At 47.1% G+C, this 21,043-nt stretch overlaps 2 protein-coding genes across 2 annotated transcripts; both read left to right on the top strand.

Annotated features, from left to right (window-relative positions):
• Nucleotides 1-1,038: 1,038 nt before the first annotated feature.
• On the top strand, nt 1,039-3,671 carry LOC139326648 (cathelicidin-related peptide Oh-Cath-like). Its single transcript, XM_070956550.1, has 5 exons — nt 1,039-1,224; nt 2,488-2,595; nt 3,008-3,124; nt 3,394-3,429; nt 3,558-3,671. Exons 1-5 carry the CDS (start codon nt 1,039-1,041, stop codon nt 3,669-3,671), a joined length of 561 nt encoding a protein of 186 aa, XP_070812651.1.
• Nucleotides 3,672-15,191: 11,520 nt separating this feature from the next.
• LOC139326653 (cathelicidin-related peptide Oh-Cath-like) lies at nt 15,192-19,023 on the top strand. The gene is made up of 4 exons (XM_070956554.1): nt 15,192-15,479; nt 16,178-16,285; nt 16,697-16,870; nt 18,910-19,023. The coding sequence occupies exons 1-4, from the start codon at nt 15,303-15,305 to the stop codon at nt 19,021-19,023; spliced, it is 573 nt and encodes a 190-aa protein (XP_070812655.1). The 5' UTR covers nt 15,192-15,302.
• Nucleotides 19,024-21,043: the final 2,020 nt, after the last annotated feature.

The raw sequence follows: 21,043 nt of genomic DNA, 5'->3' as shown, positions 1-21,043 counted from the left end.
CCCTCCCTCTCTCTATCGATCCATCATCTTCTTCCTTCCTTCCTTCCTTCCTTCCTTCCTTCCTTCCTTCCTTCCTTCCTTCCTTCCTTCCTTCCTTTTTCTTTCAATTATGGTCATGAGTCAAAGACTACCTGTAATGGACGTCTAGTCTAGTGAAAAGAAGGACCTGATAGCAGTCTGCCAGTATTTGAGGGGCTGCCACAAAGAAGAGGGGGGTCAGCCTATTTTCCCAAGCACCACAAGGCAGGACAAGAAACTATGAATGGAAGTTAATCAAGGACAGAAGCAACCTGGAATTAAGGAGAATAATTAACCTATGGAACAGTTTGCCACCAGAAGCCGTGGGTGCTTCAACCCTGAATGTCTTCAAGAAAACACTGGATAGCCATTCATCTGGGATTGTATCAGGTCTCCTGCTGGAGCAGTGCGTTGAAGAACTCCAAAGTTGCTTCCAAGCCTACTGTTGTATGTTGTACAAACTTCAGACAGGTGCAAGTGGAGGATTTGGGAGAGATGGTGGTCAGTCTGAAAACTCCATTGGGGAAAATAGCCAATTTTAAGAGACAGAGGTGGCGGGAGCAGCAGATGAAAGCAAAGGACGAAGGCCACAGTCACCACGGTTGTCTTTAATCGTGGAGGGTGCCAAAAACGGAAGATCCCACGCCAGATTGTTTAATGGAGATGAATGGTCCCCTACTCTGAGGTTACTCCTTGGCAACGGTCCCTAACCTTTGTGAATGGAGAAAACGGGGGTTGATTGAAACCTACACCAACCACTTTCCATGGGTCTGCCAGGTGCAGCACCTGTTTCCTTGTCCTCCAGTTTCCCAATCAGTTCCTGATTGGCCCTGCTTTGTCTCAGTCCCCCTCCCAAGAAAAGGAGTGTGCCTTCTGCAGGAAGGACCTTGGGGAATTCAATGGGGAAAACCCCTGGCCGTCCGCCAGCGGCTGGTCAATCTGCATAGCAGGGCATAAAAGGAAGCGTCGTGGTCCCATGGACCACATCAGCTTTGGACCTCCATAGTAGAAGAACCAAGGATGGAAGGGTTTTTCTGGAAGACCTTGATGCTGGTTGGGATTCTTTCAGCCTCTGGGAGCCCCCACTTACCCCGCAATCCCTTGACCTATGACGAGGCCCTACATCTCGGAGTGGAGATCTACAATAAGAAAGCCGGGGAAGACTCCCTCTACCGTCTCCTGGAAGATGTTCCTCAGCCTGAATGGGTATGGAGTCCAGACCTGGCAGGCTGGTGGTGGGGGAATGAGGAAGGTGATGGGGATCGTGGTGGGGATGAAGTCGAGGATGATGGGGATGATGAATGTACTGATGAAGCTGGGGAGGATGGAGATGATGAAAGCGATGGAGATGAGGGTGAAGATGGGGATAATGAAATTGAAGAGGATGGGGATGATGAAGGTGATGGGGATGACGGTGAGGATGAAGTTGAGGAGGATGGACATGATGAAAGTGATGAGGATCGTGGTGGGGATGAAATCAAGGATGAGGGGGATGATGAAGATGATGGGGATGATGAAGTTGAGGAGGATGGGGATGATGAAGTTGAGGATGGTGATGGTGAGGATGGTAAGGATGGTGAAGATGAAGGTGAGGAGGAGGAGGAGGATGAAGGTGATGATGGCAATGATGGCGTTGAGGAGGATGAATTGAGGATGGTGATGATGGTGAGGAGGAAGAGAAGGAAGATGAAGGTGATGGTGATAGTGATAATCATGAAGTCCATGCTGAAGATGATGACAATATGTATGGTCTACCTCCCCCACTGAAGGCAGCAAACACAACTTCCCCATTTCCGTCCTTCTCCTGGGTAGGCAGGAAGTAGGGTAGGCAGAGAGGGAGAGAGGGAGGGAGGGAGAGAAAGAAAGAGAGAGGAGAGGAGATGCCCAAAGTCCCCCTAGAAGCTCCTGGGTCTGAGATGATTTCTGTTGCTCCTGGTACAGCACCGTCCGTACCACACCCAGGAGACTTCTCGTCTCAAAGAGTGTTCAAGACACAGTAGAGTTTCATGAGCTCATGGCACCTTGTACATTCTTTGAAAACAATTGTTCCTGCACCCTTCAGAAAAGGACACCATTCTGGTACAGTATAGTCTTCCCAAGCAGGGTTAAAAGCTGAAATGTGCTAACCATGAGTTGGGAGAGCTATTTCAGGCTCATGGTGGACTTCATCCTGGCCTTTGTAGAGTAGACACATCGCCTTGGGGATCACTTCTGAGACTATGGGGGAACTAGCTGAAAAAGAGAGACCCACTCACCCTGTTCTCCTAGTATGGAGATCTCGAAAAGTCTTCATCTATGGTCAATCAGGGCATGGAGTCCAGAACTTCTAGAACTGGCTTGGAGTCTTCTCTGCAGCCGCTTTCAAGTGGCTACATAAAGAGCCATTCAGAAAGGATTCCCAGTCTAAAACGGGAGAAGGTGCAGGTGGCCTTCAAACTAGCTGTTCGGTTTTGCTATGTCTTGTTTCAGGATCCCTATTCTGAAAGCAATCAAGAGCTGAACTTCACCATCAAACAGACGGTGTGCCCGGTAGAAGAAGAATTTTCCATGGAGGAATGCGACTTCAAAGAAAACGGGGTGAGGGATTGATACCCAACTGGTTGGGTGATGTATGGTAGATGGAGACAGGTCTATTGGGACCTCTGTAGGATCTTCTTGGCAGAGGTGAAACTGGAGTGCCATCCCCATTGGGTTGAAGAAAGAGCTCTTCAACTTCTATCTTTGTCTTGAGGGACATCTACTTCTCGGTTCTCCAAGCCAACTCTTAGGCCCAGATACAAGGATGGGGAAGGACCCTCGAACCCTTCAAAAGTTATTTCCTGTTCCCCTAAAGTGTACATGGAGAGACTGAGGATCCACCAGCTTAGATTGTCTAACTTTGTTCGGGAAGGGTCCAAGATTCCTCCGTAGGAAAGGAGATGGTGGTCTCCATGGAATCTGAGTTCTGAGAGATATCTTGATTCTCACCACGCTTTTTTCTCCTCCACAGCTGGTCAGACAATGCACAGGCTACTATTTCCTGGAGGAGAGGCCCCCAGTGGCTGTTCTCACCTGTGACGCCGTGGAGGGATCAGCGAAGGAGGAGGAGAAAGAGGAGGAGAAGAAGGTAAGAAGGGGGTGTGGTAGCTCCTAGGATGGTCTAGAACAGTGTTTCTCAATCTTGGAAGCTTGAAGATGGGTGGACTTCAACTCCCAGAATCCCCCAGCCAGCAGCGCTAGATTAGAAGACTTCCCGGATCCCCTCCAACTCTGTAATTCTGAGGAGGGGGAGAAGGAGCGGGAGGAGGAGAAGTAAAGGAGAGAAGGGATTCCTTCTAGAGAGGGGGTTGGATTAGATCATCTCCAAGCTCCCTCCAACTCTGTCATTCTGAGAAGAAGGAAGAGAAGGAGAAGAAAAAGGATTCCTGCTGGGTTGGACTAGATGTCATATTGAGAAGAAGGACGAGAAGGAGAAGGGGAGAAAAGGGTTTCCTGCTAGAGCGGACTACATGACCTCGGAGGTCCCCTACAACTCTGTGTTCTACGTTCTTCTTCTCTAGGACCGGCCCAAACGTGTCAAGAGATTCAAGAATTTTTTCAAAAAAATCAGGGATGGCATTCATGATTTCTTCCAGAATAACCGCTTTGTCATCGGCGTAAATTTCCGCTTCTAGGCCGTGATTCAGAAGGACCAAATCTTCCAGTTTTCCATCGATTAAAAAAAACTTCCCACATTTTTCCAGCTTTGCTTTTCCCATTTAGACCTCTGTTTAGGGCAAAGAATCTTGACTTTAACGAGCGTACGACTTAGAATCAGTAACCCAGCTTTTTTTTTTTTTTTTTTAAAATGGCAATATTGGCAGTCCTCGATTTACAACGGTTCATTTAGTGACCGTTCAAATTTCCAATGGCAAGGGACTCGGGACTGGGTTTTTTTTTTCACACTTACGACCGTTGTAGCCTCCCCGTGGTCACATGATCGAAATTCAGATGCTTGGCAACTGACTCGTACTTATGACGGTTACATGGGGGGGGGGTGTCACGTGATCCCTTTGGCTACCTTCTGACAAGCATAATCAAAGGGGAAGCTGGATTTGCTTAACGACCATTTGCTTAGTGAATGCGGCAAGGATGGTCGTAAAACAGGGCATAATTCTCTTGATAAATGTTTCATTTAGCAACAGAAATTTCGGGCTCAATTGTGATAGTAAGTTGAGGATAACCTGTAAATGCCGAAATGAGGCTTTGCAAAGTATGAGTCTTTTTGGGAGAAAAATCAGTTTTTCCATCCTGTCTTTACAGATAGTCCTCGAGTTACGATCAGAATTGAGTCCAAAATTTATGTTGCTAAGTGAAACGTTTGTTAAGAGAGTTTTGTCCCATTTGATGAATTTTCTGGCTACGGTTGTTAAGTGAATCATTGCATTTCTCAAGTAAGTCCCATGGTCGTTAAGTGAATCTGGCTTCCCCATGGACTCCTGACAAATTTGCAAAAGAGGATCATGTGACCCTGGGACACTGCAACTGTCATAAATGTGAGTCAGTTGATAAGAATCTGAATTTTGACCGATGCTGCAATGGTCGTAAGTCTGAAAAAGGGTCATAAGTTGCTTTTTTTCCAATGCCAGTGTAACTTGGAGCAGTCACTAAGTGAATTGTCGTAAGTCGAGGACGATCTGTATTTTGAAAGAGCTTCGGAGTCACTGAGATTGATTTAAAAAGCTGTGTAAATTTTCTGAATAATAAATAAATAATAAAATTTTTCTGGGCAAGGGTCTTGCTTTTTCTTCTTTTCCAACAACTTTTCATCCTTTGTCTCCAATTCTGTTTGCTTCACGATAGTTTATCTCGATTTGAGAATCGAATTTATTGTTCTTTTGGGCCTAACTGGGTTGCGAGCAGAATTACAGATAATTCTTGGTTACAGATAATTCACTTGACCAATGTCTCACTTAACAACAGAAATTTGGGGCCCGATTGTGATTGTAAATTCGAAAACTACTTGTTTATTAGTTTATTAGATTTCTATACCGCCCTTCTCCCGAAGGACGCAGGGCAATGTACAGCTATATTAAAACACATAGATTTAAAAAATTTAAAACCAAATTAAAATCAATATATAAAATTGGCCCGCAAATTAAAACACACATACACCCATAATAAAATTCATATTAGGTCAGTCCGGCTTGTTGAAACAAAGGGGTCTTCAGGGCGCGGCAAAAAGTACGCAGGTCGGGGCTAAGACGAAGCTCTAGGGGCAGCTCATTCCAGAGGGCTGGTGCCCCCACAGAGAAGGCTCTCCCCCGGGTGTCGCCATTCGGCATTGTTTGGCCGACGGCACCCTGAGGAGTCCCTCTCTGTGGGAGCGTACTGGTCGGTGAGAGGCTACTGGTGGCAGAAGGCGGTCTCGTATATACCCCGGTCCTAAGCCATGGAGCGCTTTCAAGGTGGTGACCAACACCTTGAATCGCACCCGGAAGACCACCAGGAGCCAGTGCAGCTCGCGCAGGAGGGGTGTTACGTGGGTGCACCGAGTCGCACCCATAACCATCCGCGCGGCCGCATTCTGGACCAGTTGGAGCCTCCAAGTGCTCTTCAAGGGGAGCCCCATGTAGAGAGTGTTGCAGTAGTCCAGACGGGACGTGACAAGGGCATGAGTGACTGTGCGCAGGGCATCCCAGTCCAGAAAGGGATGCAACGGGTGCATCAGGCGAACCCGATAGAAAGCTCCCCAGGCCATGGGCATCATATGATCTTCCAAAGACAGCCGTGCATCCAGGAGAACACCCAAGTTGTGAGCCCTCTCTGTGGGGGCCAGGATCTCGCCCCCAATAGTCAGCGATGGAGCCAGCTGACTATACTGGGACGCTGGAAGCCACGGCCACTCGGTCTTAGAAGGGTTGAGTTTGAGCTTGTTTCTCCCCATCCAGATCCGCACGGCCTCCAGGCACTGGGACCTCACGTCAAGGGCATCATTGGGGTGGTCCGGGGTGGAGTTATACAGCTGAGTATCATCAGCGTACTGATGGAACCTCACCCCGAAACCACGGATGATCTCACCCAGCGGCTTCACATAAATGTTGAACAAAAGGGGAGAGAGGACCGACCCCTGTAGCACCCCACATACAAGGTGCCTCGAGGTCGACCTCTGCCCCCCTGCCAACACAAACTGCGTACGGTCGGAGAGGAAGGAGGAGAACCACCGCAACATGGTGCCCCCCACTCCCAACCCCTCCAATCGTCACAGCATGATACCATGGTCGATGGTATCAAAAGCCGCTAAGAGATCTAATAGGTCCGGGACAGAGGAGCAGCCCCTGTCCCGAGCCCTCCAGAGATCATCAACCAATGGGACCAATGCTGTTTCTGTGCTGTGCCCAGGCCTGAAGCCCGACTGGAACGGATCTAGATAAGCTGATTCATCCAGGTATTGAGGAAGCTGTCGGGCTACCACACGCTCAACAACCTTTGCCACAAAGTGAAGGTTGGAGACTGGGCGATAATTGGCTAATACGGCCGGGTCCAGGGAAGGAACTATATCTCCCAGTCTCCTGGTGATTGGCTCAAAATCACCCAGTGGCTTTCATGCCTAAAGGAAAACTATAACTCACTGTCACCTGGTGATTTCCCCAAAGTCACCTAGCTGGCTTTCATAACTAAGGCAGGACTAGAACTCACCATCACCTAGTCATTGGTCCAAGGTCACCCAGCTGCCTGCCTTCAAATTGCCAAGTGGGATAAATGCTTTATGACAACTCTGAGTAGAGAATTTAGGACAATAATTTAGTCTGAAACCTGTGGGAAAAAGGATAAAACAGGTGACAACATGAGGCTGATGTGAGGGCAGCATGGGTGAGAATAAATTAAATTAAATTAAATTAAAATTAAAATTTAGGAGCCTGGATAGCTCTGCAGACAAGGCACTGCAATTTAACACCAGTTGTCTGCAATTAAAGTAAGTTCGAATCTTGCCAGGCTCAAGGTTGACTCAGCCTTCCATCCTTTTTAAGGTAGATAAAATGAGGACCCAGTTTGTGGGGGCAATAAGCTGACTTTGTAAAAATATACAAAAGTGTGAAGGCTATTGCTTAACGCATTGTAAGCCGCCCTGAGTCTCCGGAGAAGGGCAGCATATAAATCAAAAAATTTTTAAAAAAATTAAATTAAATTAAATTCAGAATAGAACTGGAAGGGACTTTGGAAGTCTTCTAGTCCAGCTCAGACAGGAGACCCTGTACCATTTCAAACAAATGACTGTCCAATCTCTTCTTAAAAGCCTCCAGTGATGGAGCACCCACAAATTCTGGTGGCAAGCTGTTCCACTGGTTAATTGTTCTCACAATTAACCAGTGGAATGAAGAACGAAGATCAGCACCACAACCATCATTGCTGTCAGTTATCACAGGCGCAACAAAGGGTGCCAAAGATGGCAGATTCTGCTCCAGATTGTTTTAGGAGGAACAAAAGGATTTCCTACTCTGAGGTTACACCTTGGCACAGATCCCTGACCTCTTCGGAGCCACACAAATGGAGTTGATTGTAATTACACCAACCTATCAGGTGCAGGACTTGCTTCCTCGTCCTTCAGTTCCTGACTGGCCCTGAGCATAGAAGATTCAGAATGTTGAGTGACCACACACACAAAGGTTGAGAATATATGTGGTAACTTTATTGTCTTACATAGTGACATTATATAGTTCGTTACTTTCAAGTTACAGCGTACTTGGCAGAATATATCATTGGCTCACAGAATCTTCCAGGTAACTTAAATCATAGGTTAATCATTACTGCTTTGCTTAAGCACTTATAATGTTTAGCTATAATTAAAATCTAACACACATCCCACTTCCTCTCCTCCTCTTCCTCTTATTTACAGAGTTAGGGTCTTTATCTTCTAATGTCATTTCCTGGCGCTTACGTGCAAGTAACCTTCCTTAATCTGAGGTTTGCCATCCAAGATAGGAAAATTTACAAAGTCAGATAGCTGACTTTGTATAAAATATACAAAAGTATGAAGGCTATTGCTTAACGCATTGTAAGCCGCCCTGAGTCTCCGGAGAAGGGCGGCATATAAATCAAATTAAAAAAAAAAAAAATTCCTGCACATATGCAGACTACCAAACAATGTCGACTGGCGGCCCCCAGGGGAAGACCCTTCTCTGTGGGGGCACCTCTTGTCTGGAATGAGCTCCCCCCGGAGATACAGAGGATCCCGGATCTACGTACCTTCCACCACGCTCTTAAAACCTTTTTATTCCATCAGGCTGGCCTGGCCTAATTTTTCCCTTTTTTCCCTTTTAAAATACACATTTTAATTGGTTTTAATTTATTGGGGTGTTTTAAATCTGTCTTCGGCCAAATTATTTAATTCGGTTTTATTCTGTTTTTAAATTTTGTATTTATGTGTTTTTATCTTGTGGCTGTTCACTGCCCTGAGTCCTTCGGGAGTAGGGCGGTATACAAATCAAATAAAACTAAACTAAAACTAAACTAAACTGCAGATTCCTACATTGAACATCGGTGTTGGAAGGGACTTTGAGGTCCCTTTCCTGCTCAAGCAGGAAAGACCTGTCCTATACTATCTCAGACAAATGCCGGTCCGGACTCTTCTTCAAATGATGGAGCACCCATAACTTCTGGTGTTCCACTGATTAATTGTCACAAATGGGGCGGGTCAGTTGTTCTACTTATTTTCCAAAACACCAGAAGGCAGAAGAAGAACCAACAGATGGAAACTCACCAAGGAGAGAAGAATTAAGCAGAAACTGCCTAACAGTGAGGACAATCAACCAGTGGAACAGAAGTTGCCTTCAGAAGTTGTGGGTGCTTCATCATTGGAGGCTTTCAAGAAGAGATTGGACTGCCGTTTGTCAGAAATGGCGTAGGGTCTCCTGCTCACGCAGGAGGGTTGGACTAGATGACCCCCAAGGTCCCTTCCAACTCTATGTTCTCACTGTCAAGAAAGTTCTCCTTAGTTCTAGGTTGCTTTTCTCCTTCATTAGTTTCCATCCGTTGTTTTTCTCCTGTCTTCTGGTGCTTTGGAGAAGAGGCCTTCTACGGCAGCCCCTCAAATACTGGAAGACAAGCTATCATGCCACCCTTAGTGCCATCCTTTTCAATAGGATAGGATAGGATAGAAGAAGAGAGAACAGAACAGAAAACAGAAGAGAAAATAGAAGGGAAAACCAGAAAAGAATAGAAAACAGAATAGAATAGAGAACAGAACAGAAAAGAAGAGAAAGTAGAAGAGGAAAAAAAGAATAGAATAGAATAGAGAATAGAGAACAGAACAGAAAATAGAAGAGAAAACCAGAAAAGAATAGAAAACCAGAAAAGAATAGAAAACAGAATGGAATGGAATGGAATGGAATGGAATAGAATAGAATAGAATAGAATAGAATAGAATAGAATAGAATAGAATAGAATAGAATAGAATATGGAATGGAATGGAATGGAATAGAATAGAATAGAATAGAATAGAATAGAATATGGAATGGAATGGAATGGAATGGAATAGAATAGAATAGAATAGAATAGAATAGAATAGAATAGAATAGAATAGAATAGAATAGAATAGAATTCTTTATTGGCCAACTGTGATTGGACACACAAGGAATTTGTCTTAGGTGTATATGCTCTCAGTGTACATAAAGAAAAATAAAATAAAAATACATTCATCAAAGATACAACACTTAGTGATAGTCAAGGCTACTAATAAACTATCAAATCGTACTAAGAAGCAAATAAAAACAATATAATTGAAAGATACAAGCCACATGGTTATAATAATAAGTAGAAAAGGAGTTAGGTACTAGGAAGGATGAGAAGAATAATAGTAATACAGTCTTGGTTTGACACTGTTGTGGGAATTATTTATTTAGCAGAGTGATGGCGTTCGAGGGAAAAAACTGTCCTTGTGTCTAGTTGTTCTGGTGTGCAGTGCTCTATGGTGTCGTTTTGAGGACGTAGGAGTTGAAACAGTTGATGTCCAGGATGCGAGGGGTCTGTAAATATTTTCCCAGCCCTCTTTTTGACTCGTGCAGTATACAGGTCCTCAGTGGAAGGCAGGTTGGTAGCCGTTGTTTTTTCTGCAGTTCTAATTCTCCTCTGAAGTCTCTGTCTGTCTTGTTGGGTTGCAGAGCCAAACCAGACAGTGATGGAGGTGCAGACGACAGACTCAATAATTCCTCTGTAGAACTGGATCAGGAGCTCTTTGGCTTTAGTTTACCTCTCTAAACTAGAGATACTCAATTCCTGCAAGTGCTCTTCATATATGATGGGTGCCATATTCCAAGTGTGGCCTTACCAAGACTTTATAAAGTGGCATTAACACTTCACCTGATCTTGATTCTATCCCTCTGTTTATGCAGCCCAGAACTGTGTTGACTTTTTTGGCAGCTGCTGCACACGGTTGGCTCATATTTAAATGGTTGTCCACTAATTCTGTTTTGAGGGGAGGCAACGGAATTTCATTTTTAATGTGGGTCTGTGTGCTCCAAATAAAAAAAATGACAATAAAGCTTATCTTATATCTATCTTATATTATCTTCTTGCCTTGTTTTGTCTTGTTATACTTTATCCTATCCTACCCTAACCCTACCTTATCTTACCTTACCTTATCAGAATAGAGCTGGAAGAGACCTTGGACGTCTTCTAGCCCAAATCCTTGCTCAGACAGGAGACCCTTAGAGAATCATAGAATGACAGTGTTGGAAGGGACCTGGGAGGTCATCTAGTCCAGCCCCCAGTTCAAACAGGAGATCCTCACAGAATCATAGAAGAACAAGGATGGAAGGGATCTTGGGGGTCATCTATCTTTTACAACCTGTGGACTTCAACTCCCAGAATTCCTGAGAAGCTGTCTCAGGAATTCTGGGAGTTGAAGTCCACAGGTTGTAAAAGAGCCACATTTGCCCATCCCTCTAGTCCAGTGTTTCTCAACCTTGGAAGCTTGAAGATGGGGGGACTTCAACTCCCAGAAACCCCCAGCCAGCGTTGCTGGCTGGGGGATTCTGGGAGTTGAAGTCCACCCCATCTTCAAGCTACCAAGGTTGAGAAACACTGCTCTAGTCCAATTCCCTACTCAAGCAGGAGAACCTTAAGGAAAAGCCATAGAATGACAGATTTGGAGGGCACCTGGGAGGTCATCTAGTCCAACTCCCTGTTCGAGCAGGAGACCCTATATAATTTGACACAATTGCCTCTAATCAATCGATTGATTGATGGATCAGGTGCTTTCAAGTCTTTGCGGACTCTTAGACAACACCCTTGATGGGGTTTCTCCATGGGCTTTAATCCACTTTAATCCATTTCTGTAACCACCCATAACTGCAACTTCGGGCAGCTAACCAAGTTAAACACGATAAAACCAACGAACACGACAACACACACCCTGGCAGCCAAGGACAACAACAGGCACAATAATGCCATAACAACTAAGTCACAGCCTCATTTTTGTTTACCTTTTTAAAAACTGTGTTCATTATTGTTATAAATAACTCGAAGCATCAAATATATCTAATATCCCTTTCTTTTCTATTTTCCCCACAGTCACAATTTTGTGAGGTAGGCAGATATATATATATATATATATATATATATATATAGAAAGAGAGAGAGATGGCCCGAAGTCACCCAGCCACCTTCCATGTTAAAGTTGAAACTAGAACTCACAGACTCCTGGTGATTGGCTCGGTCACCCATCTTGCTTTCATGCCTAAGGTGGGACTAAAACCTACCGTCTCCTGGAATCACCTCAAAGTCACCCGGCCAATTTTCATGCCAAACGTGAAACTAGAACTCCCTGTCTCCTAGTTATTCATTCATTTGCGATTTTGTTCAGGAGGGGGGACCGGACCTGGCGGTATTACAGAGACTTGGCTGGGCCAGGAGGGGGGGTCCCCCTTGTTGAAATGTGCCCACCCAGTTTTCGCGCATTCCATCAGCCGAGGGCACAGGGGAGGGGCGGGAGGGTGGCGGTTGTCATTAGAGAAAGTCTTGGTCCGAGGGAGGCCACTGTTCCTCAGACGGCCGGATGTGAGTCCCTCCTTGTGAAGTGGGGTCACGGGGTGCAGATGGGCTTGCTGATGACGTACCTGGCTCCCTGCCACGTGGCGATGGCCCTGCCCGAGCTGCTCAAAGTTATAGCCGCGGTGGCGGTTGATACCCCCAGGCTTATGGTCATGGGGGATTTTAACTTGCCATCCGTCGGTGAGGCGTCTGAGGTGGCTCGGGAGTTCATGGCTTCCATGACGGCTATGGACCTGACCCAGTTAGTTCATGGCCCTACTCACACGGGGGGAAACACACTGGACTTGGTTTTTGTCTCTGCTCAGTGGCTGAGTGATCTTGCGATAGGGGATATAGCGATCGAGCCCTTGTCATGGTCGGATCACTCGCTCCTTCGACTTGACTTTCTGACCGCCGTACTCCATTGCACGGAGGCGGAGCCGACCAGGTGGTTCCACCCCAGGCGCCTGATGGACCCGGATACGTTCCAGATGGAGCTTGGGCCATTTCCTGAGGCTCTGGCTCACGGCTCGACTGAAGACCTAGTGGCCGCCTGGGATAGGATGGCCGCTGGAGCTTTGGACCAGGTTGTGCCTTTGCGGCCTCTGATCCGGTCTCACCTGGCTCCTTGGTTCACCGAGGAGCTGAGGGAGATGAAACGCCGGAAAAGACGCCTGGAGAGCAGTTGGAGGGCCAGCCGTTCTGAATCAGACCGAACACTACTAAGGTCTCATATTAAGACCTACCTGGTGGCGATAAAAGCGGCAAAATGTAATTATTTTTCCACTCTTATTGCATCATCAGATAATCGCTCGGCCGCCCTGTTTAGGGTGACCCGCTCCCTGCTCCACCAGGAAGCGCGGGAGGACCCCTTGGAGGGTAGAGCCGAGGATTTTGTACAGTATGACAAAATCGCTCAGATTCAGGAACACCTGGACTCTGACTGGGTAGATTCAGGAGGGATGATGGAGGCAGGTCTTGAGAATATTATCTGGGAAGAGTTTGATCCTGTGACTCCCGAAGACGTGGACAGGATACTGGGCAGACTGAGCGTGGCCACATGTTTATTGGACCCGTGTCCCTCCTGGTTGGTGCTGGCTTCCCAGGAGGTTATACGAGGCTGGCTCCAGGGGATTATTAATGCTTCCTTGAGTGAGGGTGTCTTCCCTGCCGCCTTGAAGGAGGTGGTGGTGAGGCCCCTCCTCAAGAAGCCTTCCCTGGACCCAGCAGTGTTAGCCAACTATCGTCCAGTCTCCAACCTCCGCTTTGTTGTGAAGGTTGTTGAGCGTGTGGTAGCCCGACACTTCCTCAATACCTGGATGAATCAGCTTATCTAGATCCATTCCAGTCGGGCTTCAGGCCTGGATACAGCACGGAAACGGCATTGGTCGCATTGGCTGATGATCTCTGGAGGGCTCAGGACAGAGGTTGCTCCTCTATCCTGGTCCTATTAGACCTCTCAGTGGCTTTTGATACCATCGACCATGGTATCATGCTGCACCGGTTGGAAGAGTTAGGGGTGGGGGGCACTGTGTTGCAGTGGTTCTCCTCCATTCTCTCTGACCGGTCGCAGTCTGTGTTGACAGGGGGGCAGAGGTCGACCCCAAGGCCCCTTGTATGTGGGGTGCCACAGGGGTCGGTCCTCTCGCCCCTTCTGTTCAACATTTATGTGAAGCCGCTGGGTGAGATCATCCGAGGTTTCGGGGTGAAATACCATCAGTACGCTGATGATACTCAGCTGTACATCTCCACCCCGGATCACCCCAATGATGCCCTTGAAGTGATGTCCCGGTGCCTGGAGGCTGTACGGATCTGGATGGGGAGAAGCAGACTCAGGCTCAACCCATCCAAGACCGAGTGGCTGTGGTTTCCGACGTCCCGATATAGTCAGTTGGTGCCATCACTATTGGGGGCGAGTCGTTGGCCCCCATGGAGAGGGCTCGCAACTTGGGTGTCCTCCTGGACTCACGGCTGTCTTTAGAAGAGGATTTGACAGCTGTGGCTGGGAGGACTTTTTATCAGGTTCGCCTGATCCTCCAGTTGCATCCCTTTCTGGATTGGGACTTGTTACGTACGGTCACTCATGCCCTCGTCACTTCCCGCCTGGACTACTGCAATGCTCTCTACATGGGACTCCCCTTGAGGAGCACCGGAGGCTCCAGCTGGTCCAGAATGCAGCCGCATGGGTGATTACAGGAGCGACGTGGTGCTCCCATGTGACTCCCCTCCTGCACGAGCTGCACTGGCTCCCGGTGGTCTTCCGGGTGCGCTTCAAGGTTTTGGTTACCACCTTTAGAGTGCTCCATGGCTTAGGACCGGGGTACCTACGAGACCACCTTCTGCCACCAGTAGCCTCTCACCGACCAGTATGCTCCCATAGAGAGGGTCTTCTCAGGGTGCCATCGGTCAAACAATGTTGACTGGCGGCCCCCAGGGGGAGAGCCTTCTCTGTGGGGGCACCCGCCATCTGGAATGAGCTCCCCCCGGAGATACGGAAGATCCTGGATTTGCGCACTTTCCGCCGTGCCCTCAAAACATTCTTATTCCAGCAGGCTGGTCTGGCCTAACCTCCCTTTTAATTGCTTTTAAATTTGTTTTATAATTTGGGGTGTTTAAAATTTGTTTTGGGCCAAAGTATTTAATGTATTTTTAATTGGTTTTTTAACATTTGTATTATGTGTATTTTATCTTTTGCCTGTTCACCGCCCTGAGTCCTTCGGGAGTAGGGCGGTATATAAATTTAATAAATAAATAAATATAAATAGTAACTGGGCAGGCTTTCATGCCGAAGGTGGGACTAGAACTCACAGTTTTCGGCCTGCACTTTCACCCCTCCACCAAAGTGCCTCATTTATATCACAGTTTGCGGGACATGTTTTTTCTCTGGACTGCTACTCGACAGTTCACAACCCTAACGCAAAGACGGAAGATCCTGTTTTAAGGTCTCCTACTCTGAGGTTACACCTTGGCACCCATCCCCAGCCCTTGTGAATGGAAAGAAATGGAGGTGACCGTAATGTACACCAACCACTTTCCATGAGTCTGCCAGGTGCAGCACCTGTTTCTTTGTCCTCCAGTTTCCCACCTGAACAAAACAGTTTTTGATTGGCCCTGCTTTGTCTCAGCCCTACTCTCCAAAATGTCAAATTGTGCAGGAAGGACCTCAGAAAATTCGGCGTGGAAAACCCCTGGCCATCCACCAGCGAGTGGACAACTTGCGTATCAGGGCATAAAAGGAGACAGCTTGATCCTGAGGACCACATCGGCTGTGGACCTCCTTAGCAGAAGAAGCAAGGATGGACTGGAAGACCTTGCTGGTGGTTGGAGCTCTTACAATCGGTGGGACCTTCTCACTTCCACACAAACCGCTGCCTTATGACAAGGCCATGGAGCTTGGAGTGGCCATCTACAATAGCAAAGCAGCAGAAAACTTTCTCTACCGTCTCTTGGAGGCTGTTCCTCAGCCTGAGTGGGTACGTACTCTCTGTTTCAGGTCCACAATGGACTTGATCCTGTCCTGTTTAGAGCCGTTGAAGAGTAGACCCATCCGTAGTGGGAAGGAGTCCAGAAAGGTAACTGAAAAAGAGAGACCCACCCATCAGCTGTGGACCTCCAAGGTAGAAGAACCGAGGATGGAAGGCTGTTTCTGGAAGACATGGGTGAAGGGGTGGGGGGCTCTTTAAATCTGTGGGGTCTCCTCACTTCCACACAAACTACTGACCTATGACAAGGCTGTGGGCCTTGTTGTGACCATCTACTGTAGCAAAGCAGGAGAAGTCTGTGTATACCAGCTTCTGGAGGCTCTTGGTGAGCCTGGTTGGGTATGTACTCCTCAGTTCAGGTCCATTGTGGGCTTGTTTAGAGCCTTTTGTAGAGAAGATCCATCCCTGAGGTGCAGCAGTTCTGAGACCGCCAGTGAGCTAGTGAAAAAAGGAGGAATCCATCCATCTTGTTCTCCTATCATGGAGATCTTGAAGAGCCTTCATCTACAGTCAATCAGGATGATGGGCATAGAATCCAGAACATGTATGGACTCTGCTCTGTAGAGCAGATGGAGCCGCCACATTCTGGTGGCTCCGTCAAGAGTCATTCCACATAGTTCCAAGGTAATGTGGGAGGAAGGTCAAGTGGCCTCCAGACTAATCATCTGCTTGACTGTGTCTTGTTTCAGGATCCCAATTCTGAAAGCACTCAAGTGCTGAAGTTCACCATGAAGGAGACAGTGTGTCCAGTGAAAAGCGAACATTCTTTGGAGGAATGCGACTTCCAAGAAGATGGGGTGAGTGATGGATGCTAACCTGGACTGGCAATGTTTCGAGGCCATGGGACATCCATAGGATCTTCTGGGCAGAGATGAAACTGGATTCCATCCCCACTGAGTTGAAGATAAAGCATATCTGAGGCTGCCTCTTTCTCTTCTACCTTTGTCTTGAGTGTCTTCTCTGTTTTCCAACTCAACACTTAGGCCCAACGCCATCGATAGAGAAGGGACCCCAACACTTGAACCCTTCAACGAACCCTTCTACAGTACACATGGAGATTGAGGCAGAGCTTGTCTAATGAAGGACACAGTTGAAGCAACCTCAGGGGCTGACCCAAGATTTCTCCATAGCAAAGCAGGTGGTGGCATCTGTGGAACAAATTCTGGGTGATAGCTTGATTCTTTCCATGTATTCTTTTCTCTTCGCAGGAGGTCAGACAATGCAGAAGCTACTATTTCTTTGAGGAGAGACCCCCAGTGATTGTAGTCATCTGTGCACCTGTGGCTAGACTGGAGGAGAAGAAGAGAGAAGAAGAGGAGAAGGAGGAAGAAGGGAAGGAAGTGGAGGATAAACAGGAGGAGAAGAAGGAGGAGGAGGGGAAGGTAAGAAGAACTCAGTGTGATGGATGGGTCCTCCTCCCATGAGCTCTAACCCTAGAAGGAGGGTTGAACCATTGGCAAGGCAAAGGAGACCCCATCTCACCTGAGGTCCTACATTTGCCCCATCTTTTAGAGAGGAGGTTCCACCTCAATGACATCTCCCAAGGTTTGGCTCCTCCTGAACCAGCCACCTGTCCAATGTTGAGACATGCTGGAAACATAATTAAGTAATTTGTGGAAACCGTAGAAATTTGTAGCTCAGAGCTGAACTGACAGGTCCTTAGTGTTCTCCGAGCTCGGTGGGTTTCTTGCAGACATTTCAGGACCCAACTAGGGAACGTTATCAGTGCTAGAAAGGAGGAGGGTTTGAAGGGGGGGAGGAGGAGGAAGAAGAAGAAGAGGAGGAAGGAAAGGAGGAGAACTGTGGGGTCCTTGGAGCTCTCTGAGCTTAGTGGCTTTCTTCCAGATGTTTCATGGCCCAACTAGGGAACATCATCAGTGCTAGAAGGGAGGGAGGGTTTGAAGGGAGGAGGAGAAGGAGGAAGAGGAGAAGGTAAGAAGGTGGTCTGATGGATGGGTACTTCCTGCTTGCAGACAGGAGGGAAGGGAAGAAGGAAGAGGAGGAGGTAAGAAGATGGTTTGATGGTTCTGATGAGCTCTAAACCTAGAAGGAGGGTTGAACCATTTGCAAGGGGGAGGAGACCCCATCTCAGTTGAGAGCCTACATTGGCCACAAGTTTTAGAGAGGAAACATCTCCCAAGCTTTGGTTCCACCTGAAGCTTGTCCACTGTTGAGACCCTCTGGAGACATAAATAATTTCCGGGGAGCTGTAGGAATTTCTCTTCCTGGGGGTTGATGTGCTTCTCTAAGTTTTGAGACTTTAGACCTTGGAGAGGGAGGTCTTCTTCAGAGGGGAGGGACAAGCTCATGGAGGACAGAAATAATCACTCGATCCCAGACTCTGCAGGGATGGGGTGGGAGGAGAAAGGCAGATTTGGCTTTGCAAAACCATACAAAGGCATTTTTCCCCCTCTTCCAGTTTCTGAAGTTGAAAGGTTAAGGGTTGAGCTCCCAGAAGTGGGCAGAACCTCCTTCCTGAGGCCCCTTGCCCTTCCCTGCAACACCATTTTTAATCTGCATTTAACAGATTAACAAGAGTTGGAAGGGATCTTGCAGGTCATCGAGTCCAATCTCCTGCCCAAACATCTGCCTCGACCTAGGATCGAACTCACAACCTCCTGATGGTGAGGCAAGAGCTCCACCTCTCTCAAATCAAAGGCACATCCATTGCAGTCGTGATTTGAAAAACGCAGGTTAAAAATGGAGTTGCTGAGAAAGGAAGGGGGCTTTCAGGAAGGAGATTCTGCCCACTTTTGGGGCACAGGAGACGATGGGTGCAGAGGTGGTTTTAAGCCTTGGTGACCTGCGGGAGGGCCCCCACCTGCCTGGGCACAATCCCGTCCTATATCGCTGTGTTTTTAACACCGCATGCATGTGAGGACAGCACGCACGAGTGAATTGCCGTGTTTCACATTTCCAGTGCTGGGCGAACCAGTTGTTACAGTACGTGAACCCCACTTCTGGATCGGTGTGAGTTTAGCTCAAAAGTTTCACCTTTCAGCTTGAGTTCTAGCCCTGCCAAAGCCAGTTGGGCAACTTTGGGCCAATCACCAGGAGATGGTGAGTTCTAGTCCTGCTTTAGGCATGGAAACCGACTGGGTGTCTTTGGCCCAACCACCAGGAGACGGGGAGTTCTAGACTACCTATAATTCTGTTCACGACCCATTCAGGCCAAAACGAGTAGAAAAAAAAAAACGAGTAGAAAAAAAAAAAAGAAAAAGAAAAAAGGAGAAAGGAAATTTGATCCTCAAATCTAGGTAAAATATAGCAGAGGAAACAGAATTGGGGATAAGGGAAAATATCGAGCAGGACAGAAGCTGAGCAGGGAAGAAGAAAGAGGAAGGGGCTGGATGCCCCCCCGGGGGCTACCCATTGGGGACCCAGCCCTGACCACATGTGCGGTCCTTCTCTTCCTCTCTAGGGTCAGCCCAGGCGGGTCAAGAGATTCAAGAAATTTTTCAAGAAGATCAAGAACGGCATCAAGACATTTATAAAGAAAACTCAAATGGCCATCGGTTCCCATTTCCGCTGGTAAACGATGAGGATCCAGAACGGCTCCAATCTCCGATCCCAGAAGAATCTCCACGGGAAAAGATGCAGATTCTCCGTTTTTCCTTCTTAAACCTACGTTGAAAAACTAACCTAATTCGGACTGGCTAAATGATTAAATTACAATTTCCTCTGGTTTGGTTGTACGTTTCCCCTGAATTTTCGAAGCACAATTCATCGACGCAGAAAGCCATAACTCCGAGGCGATCTTGGAGAATCCAAACCCAGGAGGTAGCCCTCCAGTTACGACCATTTGTTTAGTGACCGTTCCAAATTACATCGGCACTGGGGGGGAAAAGTGATTCTCGACCCTTTTTTCACATTTCCACGGCCCCATGTAGCAATTGGCTCATACAGCTAGTCCTTGACTTATAATGATCTGTTTAGGGACTGCTCAAAGTTACAATGCCATTGAAAAAAAAAAAGACTTATGACTGCTTTTCGCACTTACGACCGTCACAGCATCCCCACAGTCACATGATCAAAATTCAGGCGCATGGCAGCTGACTCGTATTTATGACAGTGTTCCATTGCCCCAGGGTCACGTAATCATGGGGAAGCCAGATTCACTTAACAACTTAATAATCGTAGGGCAATTTGCTTAATGGAGGCAAGAAAGGCTGTGGGTAAAACTCACTTAACGGCTGTTTGATTTAGGAGGAGAAGTCTGGGGCTCAGTTGAAGTCGTAAGCCGAGGACTGGCAGGCAGAAGAGACGAATTAGGAAAAAGGGTCGAAGAAAATGGGGAAATTGGCAGAAGTACTTCTAAGGCAGCTTTTAAAAAATGGAAATAAATGCTGAACAGAGCAGGACAATCTCTCCTTTGTAAAAATATTTATTTATTTTTTGTTCATGGCGAAAGCAGTTTTTACACCCTTCCTCTAATTCGTTCCCTATTTCTCTTGTTTTCCTTCTATTTCAACAGTTTCTGTTCCTTTATTCCCAATTCTTTCCCCTTTATGATATTTTTATGTAGATTGCAATACAGATGCTCCTCGAGTTACAACAATTCATTTAGCGACTGTTTGAAGTTACAACATCCCAGAAAAAAGGAATTTACGAGTGTTTTTCACACGCACGACCATCGCATCATCCCTGTGGTTGATATTCAGACATTTGACAACTGACTCGCATTTATGTCGGCTGCAGATTCCCACGTGATCCCATTTTGCGCCCTTCCCACATGCAAATTGTTGGAATGCAATGCAACAACTACAGTAGTATTCAGTCAGTAGATGGCAGTGTTTACAAGTTGGGCTCTATGGTATATACTCTATGCTCTTTTGTTCTAAGTAGAGTTTCCTGTTTCCTGTTACAGTTAAACAGTTGAGCAGTAAAGCACATGGTAGCTGTGGTTACAACAGAGTTTCAGAACGCAAAGTCAATGGGGAAGCTAGATTCGCTTAACAACTGTGTTACTAGGCTTAGAATAACTTTATTGTTATTTTGAATGTATGCTAATTGGCATATATTAAAAGGAATATAAAAGGAAAATTCATTTCATACAGCTCTCAAAGGGTCACCACCTTTAATATACACTAAATAAATGTGTATAGGAAGGGTGTGTAATTGAAACAATGAGTGGGAGGAGCAGGTATGACGGGCGCAAGGGGCCATATCATGTGCTGGGGGTGCACACACGCTGTTTACGAGCAATTACACACCCCGGCCCCCAATGCGCGACTCGTGTCCTGGGTTGTGTAGAGTCTCAGGCCCAGGGTCCGCGGCTGATGTTGTGTAATGCCAGGTCGGTCGTTAATAAAGCCCCCCTCATTTGTGATCTTATTTTAGAGGGGGGTGCGGACCTGGCAGGTATTACGGAGACCTGGTTGGGCCAAGAGGGGGGGGTTCCCCTCGTTGAAATGTGCCCACCAGGTTTCCGTGCATTTCATCAGCCAAGGGCCCAGGGGAGGGGTGGGGGAGTGGTGGTGATTATTAGGGAGAGTCTTTGTCCGAGGGAGACCACTGTTCCTCAGATAGCCGGATGTGAGTCCCTCTTTATGAAG

The sequence above is a fragment of the Pituophis catenifer genome, unplaced genomic scaffold, assembly GCF_029215685.1.
Source record: "Pituophis catenifer annectens isolate HBS135680 unplaced genomic scaffold, rPitCat1.0.hap2 SCAF_73, whole genome shotgun sequence".
Lineage (NCBI taxonomy): Eukaryota > Metazoa > Chordata > Lepidosauria > Squamata > Colubridae > Pituophis > Pituophis catenifer.
The sequence above is the reverse complement of the archived record's forward strand: the minus strand, read 5'-3'. Positions and strand labels throughout refer to the sequence as shown.